This window comes from Pithys albifrons, chromosome 8 (genome assembly GCF_047495875.1).
Source record: "Pithys albifrons albifrons isolate INPA30051 chromosome 8, PitAlb_v1, whole genome shotgun sequence".
Taxonomy (NCBI): Eukaryota; Metazoa; Chordata; class Aves; order Passeriformes; family Thamnophilidae; genus Pithys; species Pithys albifrons.
The window spans coordinates 39,577,237-39,601,810 of NC_092465.1; the positions used below are offsets into that span (position 1 = coordinate 39,577,237).

Consider the following 24,574-nt stretch of genomic DNA (forward strand, 5'->3'; position numbering starts at 1 on the left):
CGTTGTTTTCTAGGATTAGTCAGACACAAGGTGTTATTTTCATGGTTTGGAAAATCTACATCTGATCCTCACTGATGTTGCTGAAGGACCTTTTAAAATGCTCCCGAAACAACCCTCATTATTTAGGAGGGAGAAGATGCTGAATCTTCAATTAATTGATTATTTACAATGTCTTGTAAACAGGGGGCTAAACAATAAAAATACTATTTGTAACTGGTCTGAGAAGTACAGTTGGATTTCTGGAGATAGCAAGGAATGCTCTGAAAAAAAATACTTTATTAATAAGCCTATGGATGGAATATGCTGAATTTTTTTTGTAGTGGTTCTGATCAAAATGTGCTTTTTCAGAAAATCAATTTCAAGAAAAGTTGAAACAAAAGATTTGAGATTTTGAAGAGTGTTATTCTAGGTTTTTTTCACCTAGTTACAATATATTACCAATCTTGAACCTTCATTTGTTTAAAGTGAGAAATTATTATTTCTCTTTACCTTACTCAGCCTGAGAAACAATGGTTTTGGTGACCATAACACCATTGCTCTGGTGATCCTTCTATGACTGGGCTTTGTGTTTTCCAGACCTCCTGAGCTGGGTGGGCCCCCCCCAGGAAAAGCAGTGCTGTCCATGAACTGTCTGAGCTTTGGTGTCATCAGAGTGGATACAGAGGAGAAGCTGTCGGTGTTAACTGTGCAGGATGTTGGGCAGATCATGCCTGGAGGTAGGAAAGCATTTCTTGTAGGTTTAAGCATATTCCACATCAGTTATCTTTACTATTATGTTTGTGCTGATAGAATAAATAAAAATATTAAACACCTTTAAGGTATTATGATTTATGTTTTGACACATCACCTGAGTGTGATGACCAAGTGCTGTCTCAGCTGGATTTTTCAACCTTTTCAGTAGAGATTGACCCTAAATATTGGGTTGGGCACGTGCTTTGGGCTGGTCTGCAGAGCTCTTTTGCTCCTTACTTGGTAGCATTGGTTCTGACAGACCTACACCTGTGTAGAAACATATAGAAGAACATAAAGCATAATAACAAATAACAGCTTTCATCGTGCCCTGATAGTCCATGGAATAGAGGGGACTAGAAGGGACTTGAATAAAATAGAATATTTCAGTTGAAAGTCACCTCATGGAGGTGAAGGAACAACTAATTCTGGAAACCATTTTCTCATGAATGTGGAGGACAAGGAAGTAAATCAGTGAAAGTGCAGGAGATCAGCATGGATTCACCAAGGGCAAGTCATGCCTGACCAGCCTGGTGAAGTGACTGGTTTGGTAGGTGAGGGGAGAGCAGTGGATATTGTCTTCCATTAGAAGTTCTGGAGAAGAACCAGTCAGGCTCTTTTCAGTGTCCTGCGACAGAACAAGAGCCATTTGACACAAACTGAATCACGTGAACTTCCCTCTGAGCAGAAGGAAGAACCTTTTCCACTGTGAGGGTGACTGAGCACCAAAGTTGGTTTCCCAGGTTGGTCATAGAGTGACCTTGGTGATGCTGAAGAGCCACCTGGATGTGGCCCTGGCAGGTGGTGGCTGTGGATGTCCCTGCTTCAGCTGAGGGGTTGGACCAGGTGATCTCTGGAGATCCATTCCAAAATCAGCTATCCTGAGAGTGCCAGACTGGATGTTCCAGCAGGCTGCTCAGTCCTGGGTTAACCTGTTTCCTGGTGACATCTGTTTGTAACGTCCCGAATTAGGCAGAGCTGGATTTTGTTCCTGAACCTGTTAAGTGGATTGAAGGAGAGACCTTTGTCTCTTCACTGCTGTTCTCTTTGAGACTCTGCTGTTGGGTAATGCTTCATGTGGAGAGGAGAGCGCTCTGCAGAAGGTTAATGAAGGTAGGGGGTGCCAAACCAGACCTAAGGCTGTGGGCAGTGGGGTGAAGGAGTGGACATGTAGTGCTGTCTGCTCCAGCCTTTAGGCTGCCAGTTCCATGGCACTGTTTGTCTCAAGGTTCCACTCACTTCAGGCCTTGTCCTCACCTGCCCTGGTGTACATGGAGAGGATGAAATGCAGGTTTTTTAGAGTTCTGTGTAGTTACCAAAGAACCTCATTGGTTCTGGTCATGCCTTTGACACCTTTGGCTTTGCTGTTCTTGGTCTCCATATGAACCTCATGCCTTGCTATGGTTCCATAGCCCTCCTCTCTGCAGGGCATTTACTCAGGGGGAAGATGAAGTGGAAACCAACTTGTGCCTTTTCAGCAACAACCTCTTCTCTATACCAGGGCTTTGACACAAGGAGGAGGAGGCACCTTCCCACTCTGCTGATGACATCTCAGCCATGATGTAGCAAATTTCACTGATCTTGTTTAATTTTCCTCATTATTCCCAGTAACACTTTGCAACCCCCAAGAATGAGGGTTCTGTTATTTTTACTGAACTTAAATTCACATTTAGAGCTTCCTCCTGCTACCAATAAAAGACTGAGCAGAAGCTCTGCATTTCATACCAACAGGAAGGGAAGGAAGCCCCTTTGCAGTCAGGTTGGAATGGGAGCACAGCCATCGAGAATGATTGGGGATTTTTGGGTGGCCTCAATGAGACACTGTAAGTGCAAGGGAGAAAAAAAGTAGGGTGACCCAGTCTGGCTTAAGTGGCTTTTGAATTGCTTCACCTGAACATTCAATGTCAAAACTTGCCTGCAGACATTGAGCTGTGGTGACTACACACACAGAGGAATAAGGTGCCAGCAGAGAAGTCACTTGGTTGTTGTGTGGCTTCTCTCAGGGTTTTTTCCAGCCTGATCATTTCTCTGGTTCTCTGACTGTCGTCTGTGTCTGGACAGAGCAGTGATTTTTCTGTATGGACTGCTCCTGCTGCCTGGTTTGAGTGTCCTCACTGCTGCTGTGCCCTTGAGACCCACTGAAATTCAGCTTTTCTCCCAGGCTTCTGCTTAGATTATAACTTAGTCACAGGGCCATGGAGGGAATGAGTCTTTGTGCCCTTCAGGCAGCCATGAATCCTCTGGTATACTGGCTGAGCTTAAATACATTGTTGGGCCAGTTTTTGTTCAGGAAGGTGGTACTTGATGCAGAATTGATTGAAATCTTTCTTTGGATCAGTTTATGCCTTGGAGATGCTCCTGGCTTTGCTGTGTGGGCAGGTGTGCTTGACTGCACTAAAGCATAAAACAACCTGCAGCTGCTCTTCATATTCAGCTGTTGGAGATCTCAGTGCCCTTGGTTAATCTTCCGTAAAGCATCTGCTCAGTGCCAGGGTAAACTCTGCCTTGGGATGCTGGAAGAGTTCCCTGTGTGCCTGTGGGTAAGGAATTTCACCTCACCATGAGTTGTTAATGAAAAACACCCCCCTGTCCTTGTGAAATGCCTGATGGGCAGTGAGGGGGAATCTGTGACAACCCCTTTGTCCAGTTCCTTGGATCATTGTCTGGCAAATCTCAGGGGATTAGGGTGCCCTGACAGGCAGCAACAACACTACTAGAACTTTCCAGGTGAGCAAGAAATGTTGAGGGACTTGTCTGACTGAGAGAACAGTAATTTGTGTATCACTGAGTGCCTCAGGGTGATACAGCTTGGAAGTGATGGCTCTTGTTATTACAAAATACAGTGGCAAAACTGCTTGTAGGTTAAGCAGAATTTGGACAGCTTAATGAATTAACTTCTTGAAGACTCTGATTAGCATTGGGCTGTCAGAACCTGGGTCAGATTTGCTCCCAGTTTGTCCATGTGGTAAAAAATCCAGCAAAAATTTCTCTGTGTGTTTTCTAAGTCAGAATATACATGATAGAGTTCATCTGGAGTATAATGGATGTCTCTGTTTCCTGTTAAAGCAATTTTCCAGAGTGCAGAGGAACTCAAGGTTAGTGGTTCCTTACAGGTGTGTGCCAAATGAAAGGGAATTAATGACTTAAGGAAATGAATGACATATTTTCAAATGAGTCTGCATGTACATTCTAACAGTGGATATACTTGTGCCTGGTAAGATCGATGCTTTTCCTGTGTGGTATCCATGGAGGGTGTGCCCTGTGCACCCTGGCTTGGTGTTTGGCATACAGGAGAGGACATACCACCACCTGGTCACTGCCCCTCTGGTGACTGACAAGTCATGCTCTTGAGCTGCTTTTGGTTTTGTATTTTTTCCCTTGATCTGCTTTTGGTTTTGTATTTTTTCCCTTAGATTGCTGTGCTTTCACCAAGGGCTTAATTTGAGTCAGATCCCATCCCTGAAGGCTTTGTTCCATCTTCTGATCCCCACTGAACTTGGAAATGCTCACATGCCCTGGTCTTTCACATCCTTTGTGATGGAGGAGCTCACATTCCTGGATTTCATTTGGAAATGGTCAAGCCACATGGTTTTGATCTCATTTCCTGTGAAGATCCCAGGCCTGCTTTATTTGGGAACCACCTGGTTAGAAGTTCATGGATAAAGTGTCCACTTTCACCCTCATTTTCTTCAGGTCTGTGTGTTCTGAGACACTGAGCCCACCTGCTCTGGGGATCTTATTCAACAGCCTCATCAGCACCAGGGTCATGTCCTGTTTAACCCACAGGTCACTCTTGATGCCACATCTCCTTCACTTTCATTACCTACCATGAGTGCCCATCACAGGACCCTCAAGGGAAGTGCAGACATCCACAGGGAAATCTTCCCATCCAAAAGAGCATGGGAATTCTTAGGGGAAACCCTACTGTGCATTCCCCTGGAATCTTCTGGAGGGATGACATTTTGCCCCACCTGTGACCACCTTTGGTTATTTTGTCTCTCTCAGGCACTGACATGGCTAAATTTGGCTTATAACAATCTTCAGTTCATTTTTTCAACTTGGACTGGTGAAGATGGTAGGGAGAGTGCCAAACCTGCCTTCTTCTGCCTTTTCTGTGCCTTCAGTTTTCACATCAACTGGGATGTGATTGCCATGTTATCATCTTGGCAGCACATTGTACCTTATGCTTGAACCTGGATGCGCTTGCTCAGGGGCTTCAGTTGAGTTTGTCTCCCTGCCACTTCCCAACTAATAATTTCCATTCTTTTACAGGGATCCTTCTCATGTTCTTTCTTTGACAGGAGAGTGACACTCTCAAATCCAAAATTCTATATCCCCAAAGCTCCAAATCATACTAATCCTCCTTCCCAGCAGCAGCTGCTTTCTTACACTTGAGCAGAAAACTGGGTTTGCACCAGATCTTGGGCTTCTGCAAGAACTTCTGCCTATGCAGTGTCACATTCTGCATTGTGACGGTATTCAGTAGCTTTCCTGGAAGTTCAGGAAGGATAATTCCAATTTCCTGAGTGTTCTGATGCTCACGTTGTCTCCAGCCCTTGGATGTCATTGTTTTCTCTGTTTGTCTCAGCCAACATTTGCCCTGGTTCTGATAGTTCCCACACTGAATCTTCACTTGCAGAGGAACATGATCCCTTCATCTCAGTGCCTTATTTGTGCAAGGAGTTGTTACAGAAGAACTTGGTGCATCTTTCAGTCTTTTTTCCTGAGTTTTTAGATAGCAACACCTTTTTTCCACCCAGTCCTTAGAATTTATAATCAGTTCCACTTGCCTTGAGTCTGACACACAATGGTACAACAGAACCTTCCTCTGCAGAACAGCTTCTCTTGAGACCTGTACCAGTGGTACACTTGAGATGTTTTCTTCCAGTTTAAATGTACTTTGGCTGCTTGTGTGACCATCTTTAGGATCTGGGAACATGTTCAACCTTCCCTAGGAAGTTTGCTTGCTTTTTATGCCTGTTGCCCTTTCCAGAGGAGCAGGAAAAGATTCAGGTCCTTTCTTTTGCCATCCCCATGTGCTGTTTTTCTCAAAGACAGTTCTCAGGAAACCCTGCAAACACTTTCCACAATGACTCCAGAGGCATTTTATTCCAGGCTTTGAGTGTTTTTCTTAAGGCTTCATGCTTCCAGAAGAGAAGTTCTAACTAAAGCCTGAAGTGCAAGGGTGGCTGGTAGATCCCCTGTGGAACCCCGGAACAAGAGAGCACCTTCTGCCCCTCATCAGCACCTTTGTCCTCAGCCTTGTGCTGTGCAGGCCCCTGGCATTCTTCTTGCAGTCCTGCTGTGCCAGTCCTGAAGCATCCAGAGCTGTATCCAGCCTTTGGTAGGGCATCAGTATGGTCCTTTGCACAGCAGGATTCTCATCCTCTGCCAGGGTGCTCCTTGGTGGGTTTCACTGCTTGCTCAGGGACACCATCTGCCAGAAAGAATGTACATGTGGACTCATTTGAAGACAGAAAGCTTTCTTAGCAGGAGTCTGTGCTCTTCGTGATGTGCAGTCCACATGTACATTCCCATCCCATCTGCTTTTCCCTTCTCTCTAATTCTTTTTCAGATGCAATGCTGTTGAGAGAGACTGAGATGGTGGTAGATGCACTCTCTTGTATGTCACACATGAAGCAGGAGCAGGAGGAGCAGCTCCAGATACTGCAGAAGGGCAGCCTTGCAGTATCCCCTGGCAGGGCAGAGCTGGGCCTGCTCTTAGAATGTACCTGTAGACTACCTGTGTCATACAGTGGTTACTGGTAAGTGGTTTGTTCTTTTTTACCTGATCAGAGTGTTAGGATTGTCCTTGGGCTTCATGGATGGAGCAGCACTTTGGGACCGTAGGTTAATCCATTGGTTTTTCCATGTTTGTGGATGTGCTGAGGGTTGGACATTTGTGTATGCCACAAATTGTTGTGCTTTCTCCTGTTCGTAGCCCCTCTCTGCATCATTTCTTGAGTGTTACATACAGAGTCTGATCCCAGCTCAAGTTATTTCACAGAATCCCAGACTATTCTGAGTTGGAAGGGACCCACAAGGATCACAAAGTCCAACTCTTAAGTCAGTGGCCCCCACAGGAGATTGAACCCATGACCTTGGGATTATTACAACGAAGTTTTAACCAACTGAGCTCATCTCAGGGTCCTGTAGTTATAAACCATATAATCAGTTTCAATTTACCATTAAGTTTTAAACAACCTTTTTTTTCCACTTTCTTTCTCTTAAATGGCAAAATGTGGGGTTTTGCATGACTTGACTGATAGTTCGTACTGCAGAATTTAGTTCCAGCCTTCTAGTTCACGCATATATCCAGCAACTGAAACTGCTGTTCTAATTTGGACTTGGAGGTGTACCAGAATTTGAGCAGCATTTCCTTACTTGGTCATCCAAGGTTATCATTGCATCGTTCCAAATAATTATTAGTAAGAGATGCTGGTTGTTCAGATAGGTAATTTTTACGAAATTGAGGTAATTTAGATGTTGATCTGTCTTTAGGGTGACTGATTCTCTCTCCAGTTCAGACCTTAGATGCTGACAACTGAAGACTTCTCTTTGAAAGTGTTCCCCCAGTTCTGTGTTCCCAGCAGCTCTTGGTCCATGCTGGCAGCAGAGCTGCTTCATCCTGTTTATTTTGTATTGACCTGTGTATTACTGATTTCTTTCTTAATCTTAAGTGCTCAATCAAACTCCCTTGCTCTGTTGTGCCTTGGATTCAGCTGCAGCTGCTGTGAGGGCTGTGAAGCACTTAAGAAGAAACCACTGCATTTATGAATTTAACCTTGGAGGACACATAACACAGACTGTCCAGAAGCTGGAGAGAGCTCTTTTCACAGGCTGTGTTTTGGTGTAGCTGTAGATAATTGATATTAAAACCTCTCTCGGTGTGTGTCAGCTGCTGGAGCACACTGTGATCCTGTGTCCTTCTCCTTGCAGCCAGCGTGTGTGTAGTGAAGGTGGATGGGACTCCTTACCTGTGTAAAGCTGATGAGGTTGGAGAGATCTGTGTGAATTCGGGAGCAACTGGAATTGCCTATTTCGGCCTCCTCGGGATCACCAAGAATGTCTTTGAGGTTCGAATTTCCTTATCATGTAAAGTGTAATTGTTACATTTCTAGTGTTCCTTAGAGTCACAGAATCATAGAATGGATTGGGTTGGAAAAGACCTCCGAAATCATCAAGTCCAACCCTTGGGACAACTCCAGTCCCTTTACCAGATCATGGCACTCAGTGCCACGGCCAAGCTCAGTTGAAAAACCTCCAGGGATGGGGAATCCACCCCCTCTCTGGGCAGCCCATTCCAATGCCTGAGCACTCTCTCTGCAAAGAATTTTTTTCTGCTCTTCAACTTCAATTTCCCCTGGCAGAGCTTGAGCCCGTGCCCCCTTGTCCTATTGCTGAGTGCCTGGGAGAAGAGACCAACCCCCACCTGGCTAGAACTTCCCTTCTTGTAAATAGACTTACTTGTTCCTTAAATGTCCCTTTTTTGTTTGGTTTGGGGGTTTGATTTTGGTCTTGTTTTTTTAATTAGAAAAATCCTTGGCCAGATACACTTTGCTTCATTCCTACAATCATAACAAGAAATTCTGTCTCTTAGAATCAAAAATACCAGGTATCATCTGCAGTCAATCAGCTGCTTCTGCATTCCACAGTGCAGTGCCTGTGTGAGCATTTAAATTCATTTTAGCTCTGAATTAACACAGAAATCTTATGTGCAAACATTCCAGTCCTTCCACCTCTATTTTTCCTTCCACTGATACTCCAATTTCTGGCAGTAAAGGAGTGGAAGGTCATCAGTGCAGTGAGTGTGTGAATCTTTCTGTATTGTTGCAGGCCATCCCAGTGACAGCAGCAGGTGTGCCTGTGTCAGACCAGCCCTTCACAAGGACAGGATTGCTTGGCTTTGTGGGTCCTGTAAGTGTGAACAAGCCCTACTTTGTCCTGACTCTCAGCTCTTCAGTGGTGCCCCTGAATTCAGCAGAATTCAACACTGGGGCACTGCCCTCTCACAGCTTCCCAGAGTATTGTTGGATGAGTGGGACATGTGTTGGCAGGAGTGAGGAGGCTTTTCTGCTCTGTTCCTAACCCTGCCTTCCTTCCAGGACTACCTGGTGTTTGTGGTGGGGAAGCTGGATGGACTGATGACAGTTGGTGGCCGCAGGCACAACGCAGATGACATGGTGGCCACTGCCCTGGCAGTGGAACCCATGAAATTTGTCTATCGAGGAAGGTGAGTGTGTTAAAAACTTCAGCTCTGCTCACTGGGCTTTGTGGTGCCTTTTTTCACCCACAGCACACACAGGAGCAGTGCATGTGAATTAACACGTGTGTTTTATGGGAAAGGTGCTAACCTGAAAGACAAATATTGACACCTGCTTCATGCACACCAGATTTTAAGTTGCTTTCACATTCTATCAAGGTAGATCTTTAGGTGTATGTTTAAAACTTCCTTCAAAGTTTCTCTTACGACACTCAAATGAAGCTCATGTGCCAGATGTAAGACACCTCTGTCCCCCCTGAGCCTCTTGGGAAGAGTGGCCGAGGGAATCACAGAATCCTGGAATGGATTGGGTAGGAAAAGACCTCTGAGATCATCAAGTCCAACCCTTGGTCCAACTCCAGTGCCTTTACCAGATCATGGCACTCAGTGCCACGGCCAAGCTCAGTTGAAAAACCTCCAGGGATGGGGAATCCACCCCCTCTCTGGGCAGCCCATTCCAATGCCTGAGCACTCTCTCTGCAAAGAAGTTTTTTCTGAAGAATGTTTTTTCTGAAGAATGTTTCTAAAGAACAACCTGCTGAAGGCCTCTCAGAGACAGTGTGTGTTGTATCACCAACCTGAGTGCTCTTCTGTGGCCAATGGCTCAGTGTCCAGAAGGAAATCAGTGACAAGTGGGGTCCCTCAGGGGTCCATACTGGGCCCATCCAGGCTGGGGGATGAGCAGACCAGGAACAGCCCTGCTGGGAGGGAAGAAATTCTTTCCAGAGAGAGTGGTCAGGTCATTGGAATGGGCTGCCCAGAGAGGGGGTGAATTCCCCATCCCTGGAGGTTTTTCAACTGAGCTTGGCCGTGGCACTGAGTGCCATGATCTGGTAAAGGCACTGGAGTTGGCCCAAGGGTTGGACTTGATGATCTCGGAGGTCTTTTCCAACCCAATCCATTCTATGATTCTATGACTTGTGGGGGCTGCTGGATGGGAGGCTGGAGATGCCCTGGCCATGAGCACTGGCAGTTCAGAAACCAGCTGTGTGTCCTGTGCTGGTCCCCACCTGCAGAGCTGCCTCCAGCCCTGGGCTCCCAGCACAGGAAGGACATGGAGCTGTTGGAATGGAGGCCATGGAGATACTCCAAAGGCTGCAGCCCCTCTGCTCTGGAGACAGGCTGGGAATGCTGGGGGGGTTCAGCCTGGAGAAGAGAGATGTTATTGCAGCTTTTGAAGACCTAAAAGGGCTTTACAAGAAAAATGGGGACAGAGTTTTCAATAAGGTCTGTCATGATGGGAAAAGTGGTGAAGGTTTTGAACTGAAAGAGGTTAGACCAGACGAGATACAGGGAAGACATTCTCGACTGTGAGGGTGGTGAGGCACTGGCACAGGTTGCCCAGAGATGCTGTGACTGCTCCATCCCTGGAAACATTCAGAGTCAAGTTGGAGGAAGCTCTTAGCAGCCTGGTCTAGTTGAAGATGTCCCTGCTTATTGCGGGGGGGTTGGAACTCGATGACCTTTGAAGGTCAACACAAACTATTCTGTGAGTTTTATTCATTTTTCTATCACCTCTACAATAAGCATAAAAATAATGGCACATTCCTGGCTGAGACATTATTAATATTTTATCCTAGAAGATGCAAGCCTAAAATTAATGTGATTCCTAAATGAGAGTTCAGTATTTTTCAGTGCCGGTTGGTAATTTGGCACAGGCATCCTTAAGAAGGGATGTAGAGCCACAAATCTGGTGTGCATGATGGAGTTCTGTGGTCAAGATTGGCACAGCCCCTGCACGTGTGGAACTTGTCTGTCAAACACATGCAAATCCACCTGGAGCCTCTCCAGAAAAAATCACTTCCAGCAGTGACCCCACCTGTGTTGTATTCTGTGATTTCATGGTGACCTGGCATGAACAATGCTTGTGTGTGTGCCACTGCCCTGAGAGGTTGCCCCAGCCCCATGTGATGATGCCCCACGCTCTGCTGCCCCTCTGTTGCCCCCTCTCATTCTTCTGTCCTTTATGTTTTAGGATAGCCGTGTTTTCTGTGCCCGTGTTGCATGATGAGCGGATTGTGCTTGTGGCAGAGCAGCGCCCTGATGCCTCAGAGGAGGATAGTTTTCAGTGGATGAGCAGGGTCCTACAGGTAGTCAGTCTGTCCTTTCTGTCTTTCCAGGCTGATGTATGAAATGAGAATATTAGAGTATCTTCCTTTTTTTTTTTCCCCGTGAGCCAAAACTATCAGGGTAACCACAGAACGCTGATTTTTTTTGCAGAATGTGTTTTGTAACTTTTGCATAAAGACTCCCTTTCAGAATGTTTTTTTAACTTCCTACTAGGATTCTCCAGGTCCTGAGGGTGATGTTTTTTTTGTTTAATGCTAATATCTCTTCCAATTCCATGCTGAGAGTTAACCCTGAAAATGTTTACTTAGTGCCAAGTGTCCAAAAAGCCCCTGAAAGCTTTTTGTGCCACTAAAAACCTTAGTCTGGATCTCCAACTGTAAGCATTAAAAACTCTTCTCCCTTGATTCCTTTATTTGTATTTCCTCAGGGGGAAGGGGAAGTGTGGTAGATTTGCATTTGTGGATTTCAGAATTAATCAGTTCTAAGGAAGTAAAATTTGTGAGAGCAATTATGGAAGACTTTGGTGAAGGGACAGCTTAAGGGAAGTTTGCTCTTATGAGTAAGGCAGTTGGGTAATAATGGTTTCTAATTTCAGCTTTCTAGTCTTTTTGGGGGGAATATCTGGTAATACAAAGGCTTTTCTATGGAGGAAAATATTTTTATTTCTCTTTTTGGAAGTGTCATAGCTAAAATAGACACTTAAGTTTTAGGCAGCAAAGGTGCTTCCCTCCTTATTTTTGTGGTTTTATGTACTACTGTGCTTTTGTGACTGTGCCATACATGCTAAATTTGCTGTAACATAATTTTGGCTCTTGAAAGATCTCTGCACTTTTTGCCCACTTTTAAGATACTTTCCTAATCCCTGATGTGCAGGTGGCATCCCCTTGATAGAGGGCACAAGCCAAGTCCTGGGTCTGCTCCTGCTCCCATTGAAGTCATGGCACAGCTTCTATGAGTTCAGTGAGTGCAGAATTGGACCCTTTATTTGCAAACTGTGGTGCAAGTAAAAATTTCAATGTTCTAAATGACTTGAATTCAAATTCCTGCTGTGGCAACTTCCCAGTTGATAATGTGGAATGTATTTTTTTTTATTCCTATCAAGGCCATCGACAGCATCCACCAGGTGGGTGTTTACTGCCTTGCCTTGGTGCCAGCCAACACTTTGCCAAAGGCTCCGCTGGGAGGAATCCATATTTCAGAAACCAAGCAGCGCTTTTTGGAGGGTGCTCTGCATCCCTGTAACGTCCTGATGTGTCCCCACACCTGTGTCACCAACCTGCCCAAGCCTCGACAGAAACAGCCAGGTGAGGGAACCACCAGGGCATGTGCCAGGTGTGTGCTAGGTGTGCCAGGTGTGTGTTAGGTGTGCCCCTGGCACTGCTCTGCAGGTGAGGACACAACCAGAGTATGTGTCAGGTGTATGTTAGGTGTGCCAGGTGTGTGTTAGGTGTTCCCCTCCCAGTGCGCTGCAGGTGAGGGAACCACTGGGGCATGTGCCAGGTATGTGTTAGGTGTGTCAGGTGTGCCCCTGGCACTGCTGTGCAGGTGAGGACCCCAGAGCATGTGCCACGTGTGTGTTAGGTGTACCAGGTGTGCCCCTGGCAGGCTCTGCAGGTGAGGAAACCACCAGAGAATGTGCCAGGTGTGTGTTAGGTGTGCCAGGGGTTTAGGTGTGCCCCTCCCAGTGCTCTGCAGGTGAGGGAACCACCAGGGCATGTACCAGGTGTGTGTTAGGTGTGCCCCTGGCATTACTCTGCAGGTGAGGACCCCAGAGCATGTGTTAGGTGTGCCAGGTGTGCCCCTGGCAGGCTCTGCAGGCTGAACTGATGGTGCTTCCCTTGTCCTCCCTACCCTGCAGATGTGGGTCCTGCGTCCATGATCGTGGGAAACCTCGTGGCTGGCAAGAGGATCGCCCAGGCCTCGGGGAGGGATGTCAGCCAGCTGGAGGACAACGACCAGGCAAGGAAGGTGACTCTGATGTCCTTCTGTTCCTGAGTGTTTGAATTTGCTTATTCAGAGTGAGAGGAGACCCAGTGGGATATTCAGCTGAAAGGAAACCTGAGTGTCTCTTTTTTTCCATCTCAGTTCCTGTATCTGGCAGATGTTCTTCAGTGGCGAGCTCAGACAACTCCAGATCATCCCCTATTCCTTCTCTTGAATTCCAAGGTGAGATGCACTCTTAAGTCATGCTCAGAGATGGAAATCAAAACAAAAGGTTCTTTAGATTCTAAGAAAATTCGCCAGAAGTCTTCCTGAAATGCTTCAGGTTATTTTAATGAAGCAGACCAAAATTGCCAATTAGTAAGCAGCAGAGTTTTTCCACTTCTGGAATTTTATGCCATATCTTTTATTCCACATCTGGAATTTCAGTGTCCCTAGCTTAAAACTTTGCAGTTCCTGCTGGAACACAATTTTTATGATATTACTGGGAGCCACAATTCTGTCTTCATCTCTGAGCACAGGGTAACTGGAAGTCAGAGCTGGAGGATTTCCTAATTAGAAGATCTAAAGCCTAAGCAGAGAATCCTTGGGACACCTTTGGAGTCCTATTTTCCAGGAGCACTGCCACATCCTTCAGGGAACACTGATGCCTTGTCCTGGACTAGGCTCTGTCCCACAAAAGGATGTCACTTCAAACAACAGGGAGAGCCCAGTGACAAGTTGGATGTACCTTGTGCTGTGCTGCAGGCAGTGGGAGAGAGAATGAGTGTCCAGAACGTTCAGCAGGAGGCCTTGGATAGGGAAGGATTTGCCTTTGTGGGTCCCATTCAGAGAGACAAAATGGTTTAGGACATGGTTCAAACTTCAGACTTTTCTTATTAGGCTGTTCTTTAGCAAAAGGAACTGTTTCAACATTGTTATTGTTAGAAGTTGCAGGAATTGGTTTATTCTCTCAGAATAAAGAGGATTTGGGGGGATGTTTTCTACTATGAAGAAGCACCTTCCTGGGTCACTTTGTTCAGGCAAGTTGACAAGGAGACTCTGCTAAAGGAAACACAAAACTTGGGCACCAAGAAATTACCTTAAATAGCAGCAATGATCCTCTACAGTGCTACATGTTAATGTGTTCACAGCTCTTCATGAGAAACCCTTTTGTTTTACACCTTTTCATGTCGATATCAAAGTGATTGAGCTGCTGCTGTTCCTGTTTCAACAATACACTGTATTTACTGTTCTGATTTTGTGTGATGCATAAAATCCTGTTGCACTGTGAAAGCTCATGGTACCAGCAGCATTTCTGAAACATGGAACCAGGGGCTTTCACAGTTAAGTTTCAGTAAGGATAGATGAAATCCTGCCCCTGCAGCAGGTGCTTTGTGTAGAACAGTTTGAATAAAGGTTTCTGCTGCCACTTCCCTCCTGTGCAGGGCACTGTGGCCAGCACTGCCTCCTGCATCCAGCTGCACAAGAGGGCAGAGAGGGTGGCAGTGGCACTGCTGGAGAAGGGCAGGCTGAACGTTGGTGACCACGTGGCCCTGGTTTATCCTCCAGGTAAGGCAATACAGGCACCAAAAGCCACAGTCAGCACAAGAAAGGAAAGTCCTGCCCATGAAAATATATCCCTACATGTTTAAAGTTTGCAGGATTGGAATAATTTTTGCTAACTCTCAAATGGAAAGCTTTTGAACCCTGTGGAACTGGGCATGGCCAGGAGCAGCCTGGAGGGGCCCTTGTGACAAGTCCTTGCATCTTAATAAAATTGATGGCAAAAAGCACCTTGAAATAAATAACTGCTGAGAAGCTTTTTATCTTTTTTATTGACAATGTTGGAGGCACAGCCGGTTCATACTGGGCAAAATCTTGCTTGACTTTTTTGTGTAAAATAAGCCATTTATAGTCTTGGGTTCATAGTTACATCTTCTAATTTCCATATTAATGACTGGGTGAAATCTTGGGTGGAGCTTTCCTTTTGGCTTGGAATTTGGGTGGTGGTTTCCTGACTTCATCCCTTGGGTGGTCTTGAAGCATCTTCATCACTGTTGGACTTCTGCCTTTCCTTTGTTCAATGCCATGACGTGTCAAACTTGTAAAAACATGGCTTTAACTCTACAAAATCTTGGATCTTTAGCATTTTATCTTATTGAAGTGTCTAACTTACCTTAATTTATGACTTCTAATCCAACTGGTCTCTGTAATTGCTGAACAGTCTGTACCAGAACAAAGTGACTCCATCACTGTTTAAGTGGTCTTAACTGTGGAAAAAAACACTTTGCAAAGCAGAATTAGAAGTTACACCAAACTAGGATTTTGCTCCCCTTTCTCTTTCAAAAAACCAGACCACTGTGTATTCTGATTTTAGAATTTTTCTATTCCCAAATCTCCTTTGCAGGAGTGGACTTGATAGCGACGTTCTACGGCTGCCTGTACGCCGGGTGTGTGCCCATCACCGTGCGCCCTCCTCACCCCCAGAACCTTGCCACCACCCTGCCCACTGTCAAAATGATTGTAGAGGTAAGGCTGGCACACTCCTCCCTCCTTCTTTTGGGAGTGTGGGATGGTTGGTGGAGTCTGATGAGTTAGGCTGGTGAAGGGACTGGAGGACAAGTGCTGTGGGGAGAGGCTGAGGGAGCTGGGGGTGTTTAGCCTGGAGAAGAGGAGGCTCAGAGGTGACCTCAGCACTGTCTGGAACTGCCTGAACGGAAGTTCTGGCCAGGTGGGGGTTGGTCTCTTCTCCCAGGCACTCAGCAATAGGACAAGGGGGCACGATGGGCTCAAGCTCTGCCAGGGGAAATTGAAGTTGGAGAGCAGAAAAAACTTGTTTGCAGAGAGAGTGCTCAGGCATTGGAATGGGCTGCCCAGAGAGGGGGTGGATTCCCCATCCCTGGAGGTTTTTAAGGAGAGACTGGCTGTGGCACTGAGTGCCATGATCTGGTAATCACAGTGGTGTTGGACCCAGGGTTGGACTTGATGATCTCGGAGGTCTCTTCCAACCCTACTGATTCTATGATTCTATGAGTTTCTTTGGTCAATGCAAAATAAGCTAGGAAATAAAATAATCACTATGCTGTGACTGAGCCAGTAATAACATTTTTTTCCAAAACTCATTTAAAATGGTCTTTTATTGTTGGGATTCACTTTGCTTTGTTTCCAATGATTGTCTTTATCTGTTCATCTTATTGCTTACCTCCTCTGGATGGATGTGCCATCACTTTGACATGCATTCCCTGGTTTATAACTGGTTTTAATGCTGTGCCTTTTGCAGGTCAGTAAGTCTGCGTGCATTCTGACCACCCAAGCCATAATGAAACTGCTCAAGTCCAAGGAGGCTGCAGCAGCTGTAGATACTAAAACATGGCCCACTATTTTGGATACAGGTACTCAAGCCAAAATGGAAATAGTTTGAAGAGTGATGTATTTATCTTGTTACACCTTAACTGCCTAATTGAGAGGTTGTGTTGTGCTACATCACCTGATCTCTACAAAGTTCTCAGTTGTTGTGCATTGGATTAAAGTAGCTGTCCAGAAACTACAGGAAGCATCTCTTGATAATGCTGTAAAGATAATTTTTTTTCCTGCAAAAATAACATGATGCTTTTCTCTTTTTATTTCTTTTCAATAGATGATATGCCTAAAAAGAAGCTGGCTAGTGTTTTCAGACCTACATCTCCAGATATGTTGGCATACTTGGACTTCAGTGTGTCTACCACTGGCATATTAGCAGGAGTAAAGGTAGAGTAATAAGAGAGATAACTACACTTTGTTTCCTTATGTGCTGGTTTAAAGGTAAACTGGCATGAGAAATGAACGCAGCTCAGCAGAGATTATAAGTCAGAGTTACAATTTAATAAAAATATTACAATAAGTACAATGACATAAGGAGAAATTGGATTTAACCCACAAAACCCAGCAGTGTAACCCAGCCCCCTGGGGCACAAACACAGTGGGGTTTGGTGGCCCCTGTGCTGAGCCCCACGTGGTTCCTCCAAGTCCAAAGTAAAAGGAGATGACAAACCTGTTGGTGCAGATGATGGCACAGTCTGGTGGAGAGTGGTGGGCTCCTCCTGTCCAAGTTCTGCTCCTCCTCTGGATCCCATGAGTGGTCCCAGAAGTCCCAAACCCCAAGATTCCATCCCCTCAGGTGCAGGTGGGAGCCCCCAGTGCCTCCCCCAGGGCAGGGAGTTCCACACTGGGGGGAACTGACTCTGGGAGTCAGGGAGGATTTTGGACTCGTTGTTGGCCCATCAGCAGAGCTGAGCCCTCAGGTGGGTGTGGAGGTGCCAAGGACTCCCTGCAGGGCAGTTCTCCCATCTCCTCTGCCAGGCTTCTTTCCCAGCCAGCTCCCAGCCTGAGTGGTCAGGTGTGTCCTGGGCAGCTGCTGCCAATGGGCCATTGGGAACAGTTGGTGGGCAATGAATGGAGGGTAGAGAATCCACAGCTTTGGTCACACCCACACAGGGATCAACTGGTCCCACCTGCTGAACTGGGACACCTTATATTTAGGAAGGAATATGTGATACCTTTTTTAAAGAGAAGTCCCTGAGAGCCCCTATTTGCCCCCTGCAGATGTCCCACGCCGCTGCCAGTGCCTTGTGCCGCTCCATAAAGCTGCAGTGTGAGCTGTACCCGTCCCGCCAGATTGCCATCTGCCTTGACCCCTACTGTGGCCTGGGCTTTGCTCTGTGGTGCCTGTGCAGGTATGTCGTGGCAGCCCTGGGGCTCCTCAGGTGTGCCCAGCCTTTTCCACAGTGCCAGGGAACAGGGCTGGGTAAAACTGTCCAAGAAACCCAAATTAACCTGGTTATCGATAGGTGAGAAATTGCCTTTCATGCTGTGAAAATCCATTTCAGTCAGAAAGTTGTTTGAGTAACTCTGGGTTTGTAAGTGGAATTATTAGATACAAAATTCAAGACAGAAAGGACATTGATTAAATCACAGAATCACAGACTGTTCTGAGTGGGAAGGGACCCACAAGGATCATCAAGTCCAACTCGTAAGTCAGTGACCCACAGAGGGGATTGAACCCATGACCTTGGCAAATAAATCCTTTTAAAGTCTTTTGAGATTAAACTGTATGTTTTGTTAAGACCCTTAAGGTGTTCACTGCAAGATTACTATGTACTAAGAGATACTGCTAAAGGAAGCAGTGAAATATTATAATCAAAGAGTCCTGAATTGATTCAACCAGATAACTACTCTAATGCAGCACATCCTGCAAAGCTGCTAAATTTTCCTGGGTTTTTTTCCCTTTCAAAACATGCCATATGCTTTAACTAAACCATTTAATAGTGTTTTAGATGTTTTGCTAAAAAATTCAGAAACTAAAGGTTTTGAATGAAAGGTTGTTTAGTAAACAGCTAAATTGACTGTATTTACACTCATCTCTTCTCTCTCTAACTTCTCCACTGAAGGAAAACAAAAATTCAGCTTTGGTAGCATCTGAGGGTTTGTGTCAACAATAAAGTGAGGCAGGGGGGAGGGAGAAGAACCCTCAATGATGGAAGAATTAAAATGTAAACTCAAATAAAAAACAAACAAAAAAAAAGTGGTGTGATTCTGATGCTGAATTTCGCTTTCTGTCCACTCATGTTAACCAGTATCCAGATTAAATATTCACATAAATGTGTTTAAAAACTGAGGCATCCAAGGCACAGCCTAGAAAATTGCACTAAAAACTCAAATGGTACAATACAAGTGTTAAACACTCATTTATCTCAAAGCAAAAGGTGCATTTTCTCATGAATGACTGAGGAAAACAAGCTCAATTACGAACTGTAATCTGGAACAGGAATGATGAAAGTTAAGAATTGGAACTGGAATTGGGTGGTGAGACCCTGGCACAGGTTGGGCAGAGTAGCTGTGGCTGCCCCATCCCTAGGAGTGTCCAAGGCCAGGTTGGAGCACCCTGGGATAGTGGAAGGTGTCCCTGCCCATGGCAGGGGTTGGAACAAGGTGGACTTTAAGGTCCCCTCCAGCCCAGGTCACTCTGTGGTTCTGTGATGTCTCAAACATTCATGCCTTTGTGTCAGAAGTTCTGTCTGTTGAACGCATTGAGTGTTTCACAATTTACTGCACAGAACAAATACACCCACCTTAAAGTTTGTGACTCCCCTCAGCCCCAGAGTGACTCCCCTCAGCCCCAGAGTGACTCCCCTCAGCCCCACAGTGACTCCACTCAACCCCACAGTGACTTTATTCAGCCCCACAGTGACCCCACTCAGCCCCACAGTGACCCCACTCAGCCCCACAGTGACTCCACTCAGCCCCACTGTGACCCCACTCAGCCCCACAGTGACCCCACTCAGCCCCACAGTGACTCCACTCAGCCCCACTGTGACCCCACTCAGCCCCACAGTGACTTCACTCAGCGCTATAGTGTCTTTATTCAGCCCCAGAGTGACCCCACTCAGCCCCATGGAGACCCCACTCAGCCCCACAGTGACTCCCCTCAACGCCACAGTGACTTCACTTCACCCCAGAGTGACCCCACTCAGCTCCATGGTGACCTCACTCACTTGAAGTTTTCCTTCACTGGCTTGAAGTTTTCCTATGCCTGTTGCTTCCTCTCCCCAGTGTGTATTCAGGTCACCAGTCCATCCTGGTCCCTCCTCTGGAGCTGGAGAGCAATGTGTCCCTGTGGCTCTCTGCTGTCAGCCAGTACAAAGTGCGTGTCACCTTCTGCTCCTACTCTGTGATGGAGATGTGCACCAAAGGGCTCGGGACACAGACTGAGGCTCTCAGGGTGAGTGGGCTGCATTTTCCAACACACTATGAGCTACAGACTTGGATCTCTCTGAAAATGCTTGATTTTGGCCCGCAGAAGATGAGTTTGTGTTTCTGGGAGAGCCTTATGGCTTGATTTTTGGGGAATGTTGAGGTTATGGAAGATTCAGCTCTCGTGTTTCTGGTGGAGGAACAAAGAAAAAAAATAAGACTTAAATTTTCATATTTTCAGCTTTTCTGATTTTTGCCACCTCTGGTCTGCTGGGTATTTCTGAGATTCTGGGCAAAATACATAGCAAGCCTATCAACTTTTTTGTGTCTGAGAGAAAAAAAAAAAAACACCACAAAAACCCTGACAAAACACAAACCAACAGAAGAAAGAAAAGAGCCCAAAGCCTCACCAAACAGAAGAAATGTCTCCCCCAAACAATAAAAACAAATGGCCCCCAAAACCCAGCAAGTCTCACTTGCTTTCAGATCACTTAATGCCAAAAATAGTGAGTTCTAAAATGGATGTAATCTTTCCCAGCTTTGGAAGTGTTCCAGACCAAGTTGGACAGGGCTTGGTCTAGTGGAAGGTGTCCCTGTCCTGGCAGGGGATGGAATGAGATGAGCTTTAAGGTTCCTTCCCACCCAAACCATTCTACATGATTATACAATGATATGATTCCTAAATTCCAAATTAACAGCCTAACACATCCATTTATTTTTGAGGGAAGTCTCTTAGCTCAAACTTAAAGAGGAAGGAGTGTTCCCACAGCAGTATCTTGGCTGTCCTGGACTTCCACTGGGAACACATGGCAGCTCATTCCCAGAAAAGTGTCTGCATTGTGCTTGTCCTCAATAGAGACAAAACCTCCTCTCCCTGTGTTCCCCTGACCCTCCCCAAAGGGAATCCTGGCCCCCACGTTCAGTTCCAACTGGCAGGAGCTCCTGCTGGCTGGAACTCTGCCAGCTTTGAGCTTTCAGCTCCAAATTCTGAATGACTGTGCTGCAGCTCCATGATGTCCATGTCTTCAGTGTTTAGTTCATAGAATCATAGAATGGATTGGGTTGGAAAAGACCTCCGAAATCATCAAGTCCAACCCTTGGCCCAACTCCAGTCCCTTTACCAGATCATGGCACTCAGTGCCACAGCCAATCTCAGCTGAAAAACCTCCAGGGATGGGGAATCCACCCCCTCTCTGGGCAGCCCATTCCAATGCCTGAGCACTCTCTCTGCAAACAAGTTTTTTCTGCTCTCCAACTTCAATTTCCCCTGGCAGAGCTTGAGCCCATCGTGCCCCCTTGTCCTATTGCTGAGTGCCTGGGAGAAGAGACCAACCCCCACCTGGCCAGAACTTCCGTTCAGGCAGTTCCAGACAGTGCTGAGGTCACCTCTGAGCCTCCTCTTCTCCAGGCTAAACACCCCCAGCTCCCTCAGCCTCTCCCCACAGCACTTGTGCTCCAGTCCCTTCTCCAACCTCGTTGCTCTTCTCTGGCCCCGCTCCAGCTCCTCAATCTCTTTCCTCAACTGAGGGGCCCAGAACTGAACACAACACCAAAGTTATTCATGTCCTATTCTGATGCTTTTAAAGTCCTTCTGTTGCACAGATTAAAGGGTTTATGTCTAGAATTGCTGCCTGTGAAGTTGAAAGGTTGTTTTTTCCCCCATCTCAGCTGAAGGGAGTGAACCTGTCCTGTGTGCGCACCTGCATGGTGGTGGCAGAGGAGAGACCCAGGATCAGCCTCACCCAGTCCTTCTCCAAGCTGTTCAAGGACCTGGGCCTCTCTGCCCGGGCAGTGAGCACCACCTTTGGCTGCAGGGTCAATGTGGCCATCTGCCTGCAGGTGAGACTGAACTGCTTATTCCTTCCAGGGAATCCCTGGGAACTTGGTAGGAGATCATGTTCAGCCATAGGGATTTCTTTTTCTAATGACCCAGAGCTCCGTTGCTTCATCACCAGCTTAAATAAGCTTTTTAATGAGTTATTTCATTATTATAATTTCACTTTTCTGTACTAATCACAGAATCACAGACTATTCTGAGTTGGAAGGGACCCACAAGGATCATCGAGTCCAACTCTTAAGTCAATGGCCCACACAGGGGATTGAACCCATGACCTTGGCATTGTTACAACCAAGTTTTAACCAACTGAGCTCATCTCAGGGTCCAGTTGATTTGCTTTTCTAATCCAGAGATTGTGTGAAAAAACTTGTTTCCTTCCTACTATGCAGGAGCAGTATAAAATAAAATAAACAACTTCCTCTCCATAAATATTAAGTGTTACAGGCAGGGCTCTTTCAGCTTTTGTTTTATTCAGGTTTTGTCTGTTTGAAAAATACCTCTGTGTATAATGTAGAATTAAATGGAAGACAGAGTTCCCAGGGAAGACTTTTAAAGATCTCAAATGAGTATTACCAACATGTAAATACTTTTGTCTCACCTCATGTGAGAGCTGGACTTTTTTTTTTAATAAAAGGTGTAAAATTGGAAGCTTTGAGGGGGAGGACATGCCCATAAAGTGCACAGCCCTAAATACAGTGACATGCCAGAACCACCCTTGACAGTTTAGTGTTGAGCTGATAATAATCTCTTGTGTGTAATTTAAGGAGATGAAATCTAACTTTTCTTACTGAGATGCTTCCTTTCTAGTCAGGAGATAAAAGAAGTATTCCAAAACCTACCTGAAAAATCGGGTACTAAATATGGACTAGAAAATGGGAAAGCACCTTGGGGATTTGGGTGATGTTTGAGTTTATAACAGAGAGTGCTCAGGTTGCAGATGAGGCAGAATGTAGCTTTGTATATGGGGATGTCTTAAATGACACATGAATTAAGTGTGTGTAATCATAAATTTAATTTCCAGTTTTACTGGTATGAATTACACTTAATAAAATAGAGTTTTATGAAGATTGCTGCTGTAATTCTGCAAAACTTTATTGTCCTTATTTTTACTTCCTGGTGCCCACTAGATGAAGAAAAGCCTTTTTTCATCTCAGAATATATTACAATGTTCTGAGTTTTCCTGCAGGAGAAATGTTTTGGGACATGAGTTTTTTAAATATGTTTCCATTCCCAGTTTAGGTTCTATAGTTTCTTTTACAATGAAAGGAGAAAAGGTTTTTAACAAGGCTTAGCTAAATGGTTACCAAGAAATATGTCCAGAGTGACTTTATGAATCAGTAAATGGAAAATAATAGGAGGGATACACAAGAAATCAAGATTTTAAATCCTTTGAATAAAACATGTCAGCTGCCAGGTATGAAAGAACAGCTTTGCAAGGTGCCTGTCTGTGTAAATAAGAATTTTAAAAAACAGTTGGGGATAAGGGAGGGGAAACCAAACCAGTTTTTCTGCAGAATGTTTAATGGCAACATGAAAAGTACTTTAAAAAAACAAACAAAAACATGAGGAGTTTTTTACTGGGCAGTTAAGCTTCCCCTTCATTTTCTGCCTTTTTCATCTCTGTTTTCCATTCTTGAGCCATTTTTAAGTGTGTGGGGGTTTCTGACCCCTCTTCCCCATTCTTCCAAAGTAATACCTGTATTAGACTTGTTATAGTTCATTGGATTTAAATGATTGTAGAAAATGGCCAAACTTTTGGTACAAATCAGCATGCAAATAAATACACCATGTTCCAGGTATTTCTGAAGCTGCAAGCAGCCTTATAAAGGGAGGAGGGATTAATATAAAACAATGTATGAACTGCCTTAGTCCTCTTACTGTTCATTAACCCCAACTTGCATGTGTCCCAGAGAACCCCCTAAAGGTGTGAGTCTCCGAAATAACCTGAAATGCAAATTTTCTTTTCACTCTGAAACAGTATGAGTTTTGTTTTCTGTCTTACTGTGTGTATCCTGTGTTTCCAGTGCCTCTTTGTTTGTATTTTCTTTTTTTCCCCCCTTTCTCTTTGTGTCACCCACTTTGATGGCCTCTGTCACTTCTGTCTGTGGTGCTGCTGTCAGCCCAACAGGCTGGGCAAGCTGGCTGAGCAGGTATGTGTGCTCCTCCTGTCCTCCAACCCTCTGCTGCTGCAGTGCTGGGCATTAAACCCACACTGCTCTGTGCTTAACATCCTCTGTGCTTGCTTTTTGGGTGCTTTGCCAAAATAGGATCTTAAAAAATTAATTTTAAAATTAAAAATTAGACCCTTAGACTTCCCTGTGCCACCTACTTCACTTGTGTGCATTCATTGATTGCATAAAAAGTAAAGCTTTATGACAGCAAAGGGGGGCTGTTTTACTGTGTTTCCTGGAGATTAGGGAAGTGCTTTATAAGTGTCAGTAAAAATGGGAGCAAAATTTGTGAATTTATGTGGCTGTGAGAAGGAAAGCAGGATCTTGTGGCTTCTGCTGAATTTGTTTCTTCCTCCTTATTCTTAGGGAACAGCAGGACCAGATCCAACAACAGTCTATGTGGATATGAGAGCACTTCGACACGACAGGTACAGACTGGGTTGAGTTATTAACTTTTTAATGGCAGTAGAGGAGAAACCTTATCCTCATGGCATTGGTTGGGTGAATATCCTTGGCATTTGTTGGTTGAATATTCTTGGCATTGGTTGGTTGAATATTCTTGGCATTGGTTGGGTGAATATTCTTGGCATTGGTTGGGTGAATATTCTTGGCATTGGTTGGGTGAATATTCTTGGCATTGGTTGGGTGAATATCCTTGGCATTGGTTGGGTGAATATTCTTGGCATTGGTTGGGTGAATATTCTTGGCATTGGTTGGGTGAATATCCTTGGCATTGGTTGAATATCCTTGGCATTGGTTGGTTGAATATTCTTGGCATTGGTTGGTTGAATATTCTCGGCATTGGTTGGGTGAATATTCTTGGCATTTGTTGGGTGAATATTCTTGGCATTG

At 45.3% G+C, this 24,574-nt stretch overlaps 1 protein-coding gene across 3 annotated transcripts in view; it reads left to right on the plus strand.

Moving 5' to 3' along the window:
- DIP2A (disco interacting protein 2 homolog A) overlaps positions 1-24,574 on the plus strand; it is a 113,511-nt gene that overhangs the window by 74,204 nt on the left and 14,733 nt on the right. For 2 of the 3 annotated variants that reach the window (XM_071562896.1, XM_071562898.1), the window contains 16 exons: positions 577-716; positions 7,669-7,805; positions 8,566-8,646; positions 8,835-8,962; positions 10,968-11,082; positions 12,165-12,366; positions 12,921-13,030; positions 13,148-13,228; positions 14,431-14,554; positions 15,393-15,514; positions 16,266-16,377; positions 16,623-16,732; positions 17,567-17,697; positions 19,574-19,742; positions 21,383-21,553; positions 24,089-24,150. In XM_071562896.1, coding sequence (XP_071418997.1) covers positions 577-716; positions 7,669-7,805; positions 8,566-8,646; positions 8,835-8,962; positions 10,968-11,082; positions 12,165-12,366; positions 12,921-13,030; positions 13,148-13,228; positions 14,431-14,554; positions 15,393-15,514; positions 16,266-16,377; positions 16,623-16,732; positions 17,567-17,697; positions 19,574-19,742; positions 21,383-21,553; positions 24,089-24,150 — 1,995 coding nt within the window. The remainder of the gene's footprint in view (positions 1-576; positions 717-7,668; positions 7,806-8,565; positions 8,647-8,834; positions 8,963-10,967; positions 11,083-12,164; positions 12,367-12,920; positions 13,031-13,147; positions 13,229-14,430; positions 14,555-15,392; positions 15,515-16,265; positions 16,378-16,622; positions 16,733-17,566; positions 17,698-19,573; positions 19,743-21,382; positions 21,554-24,088; positions 24,151-24,574) is intronic. The other variant, XM_071562897.1, reaches the window with a different exon arrangement.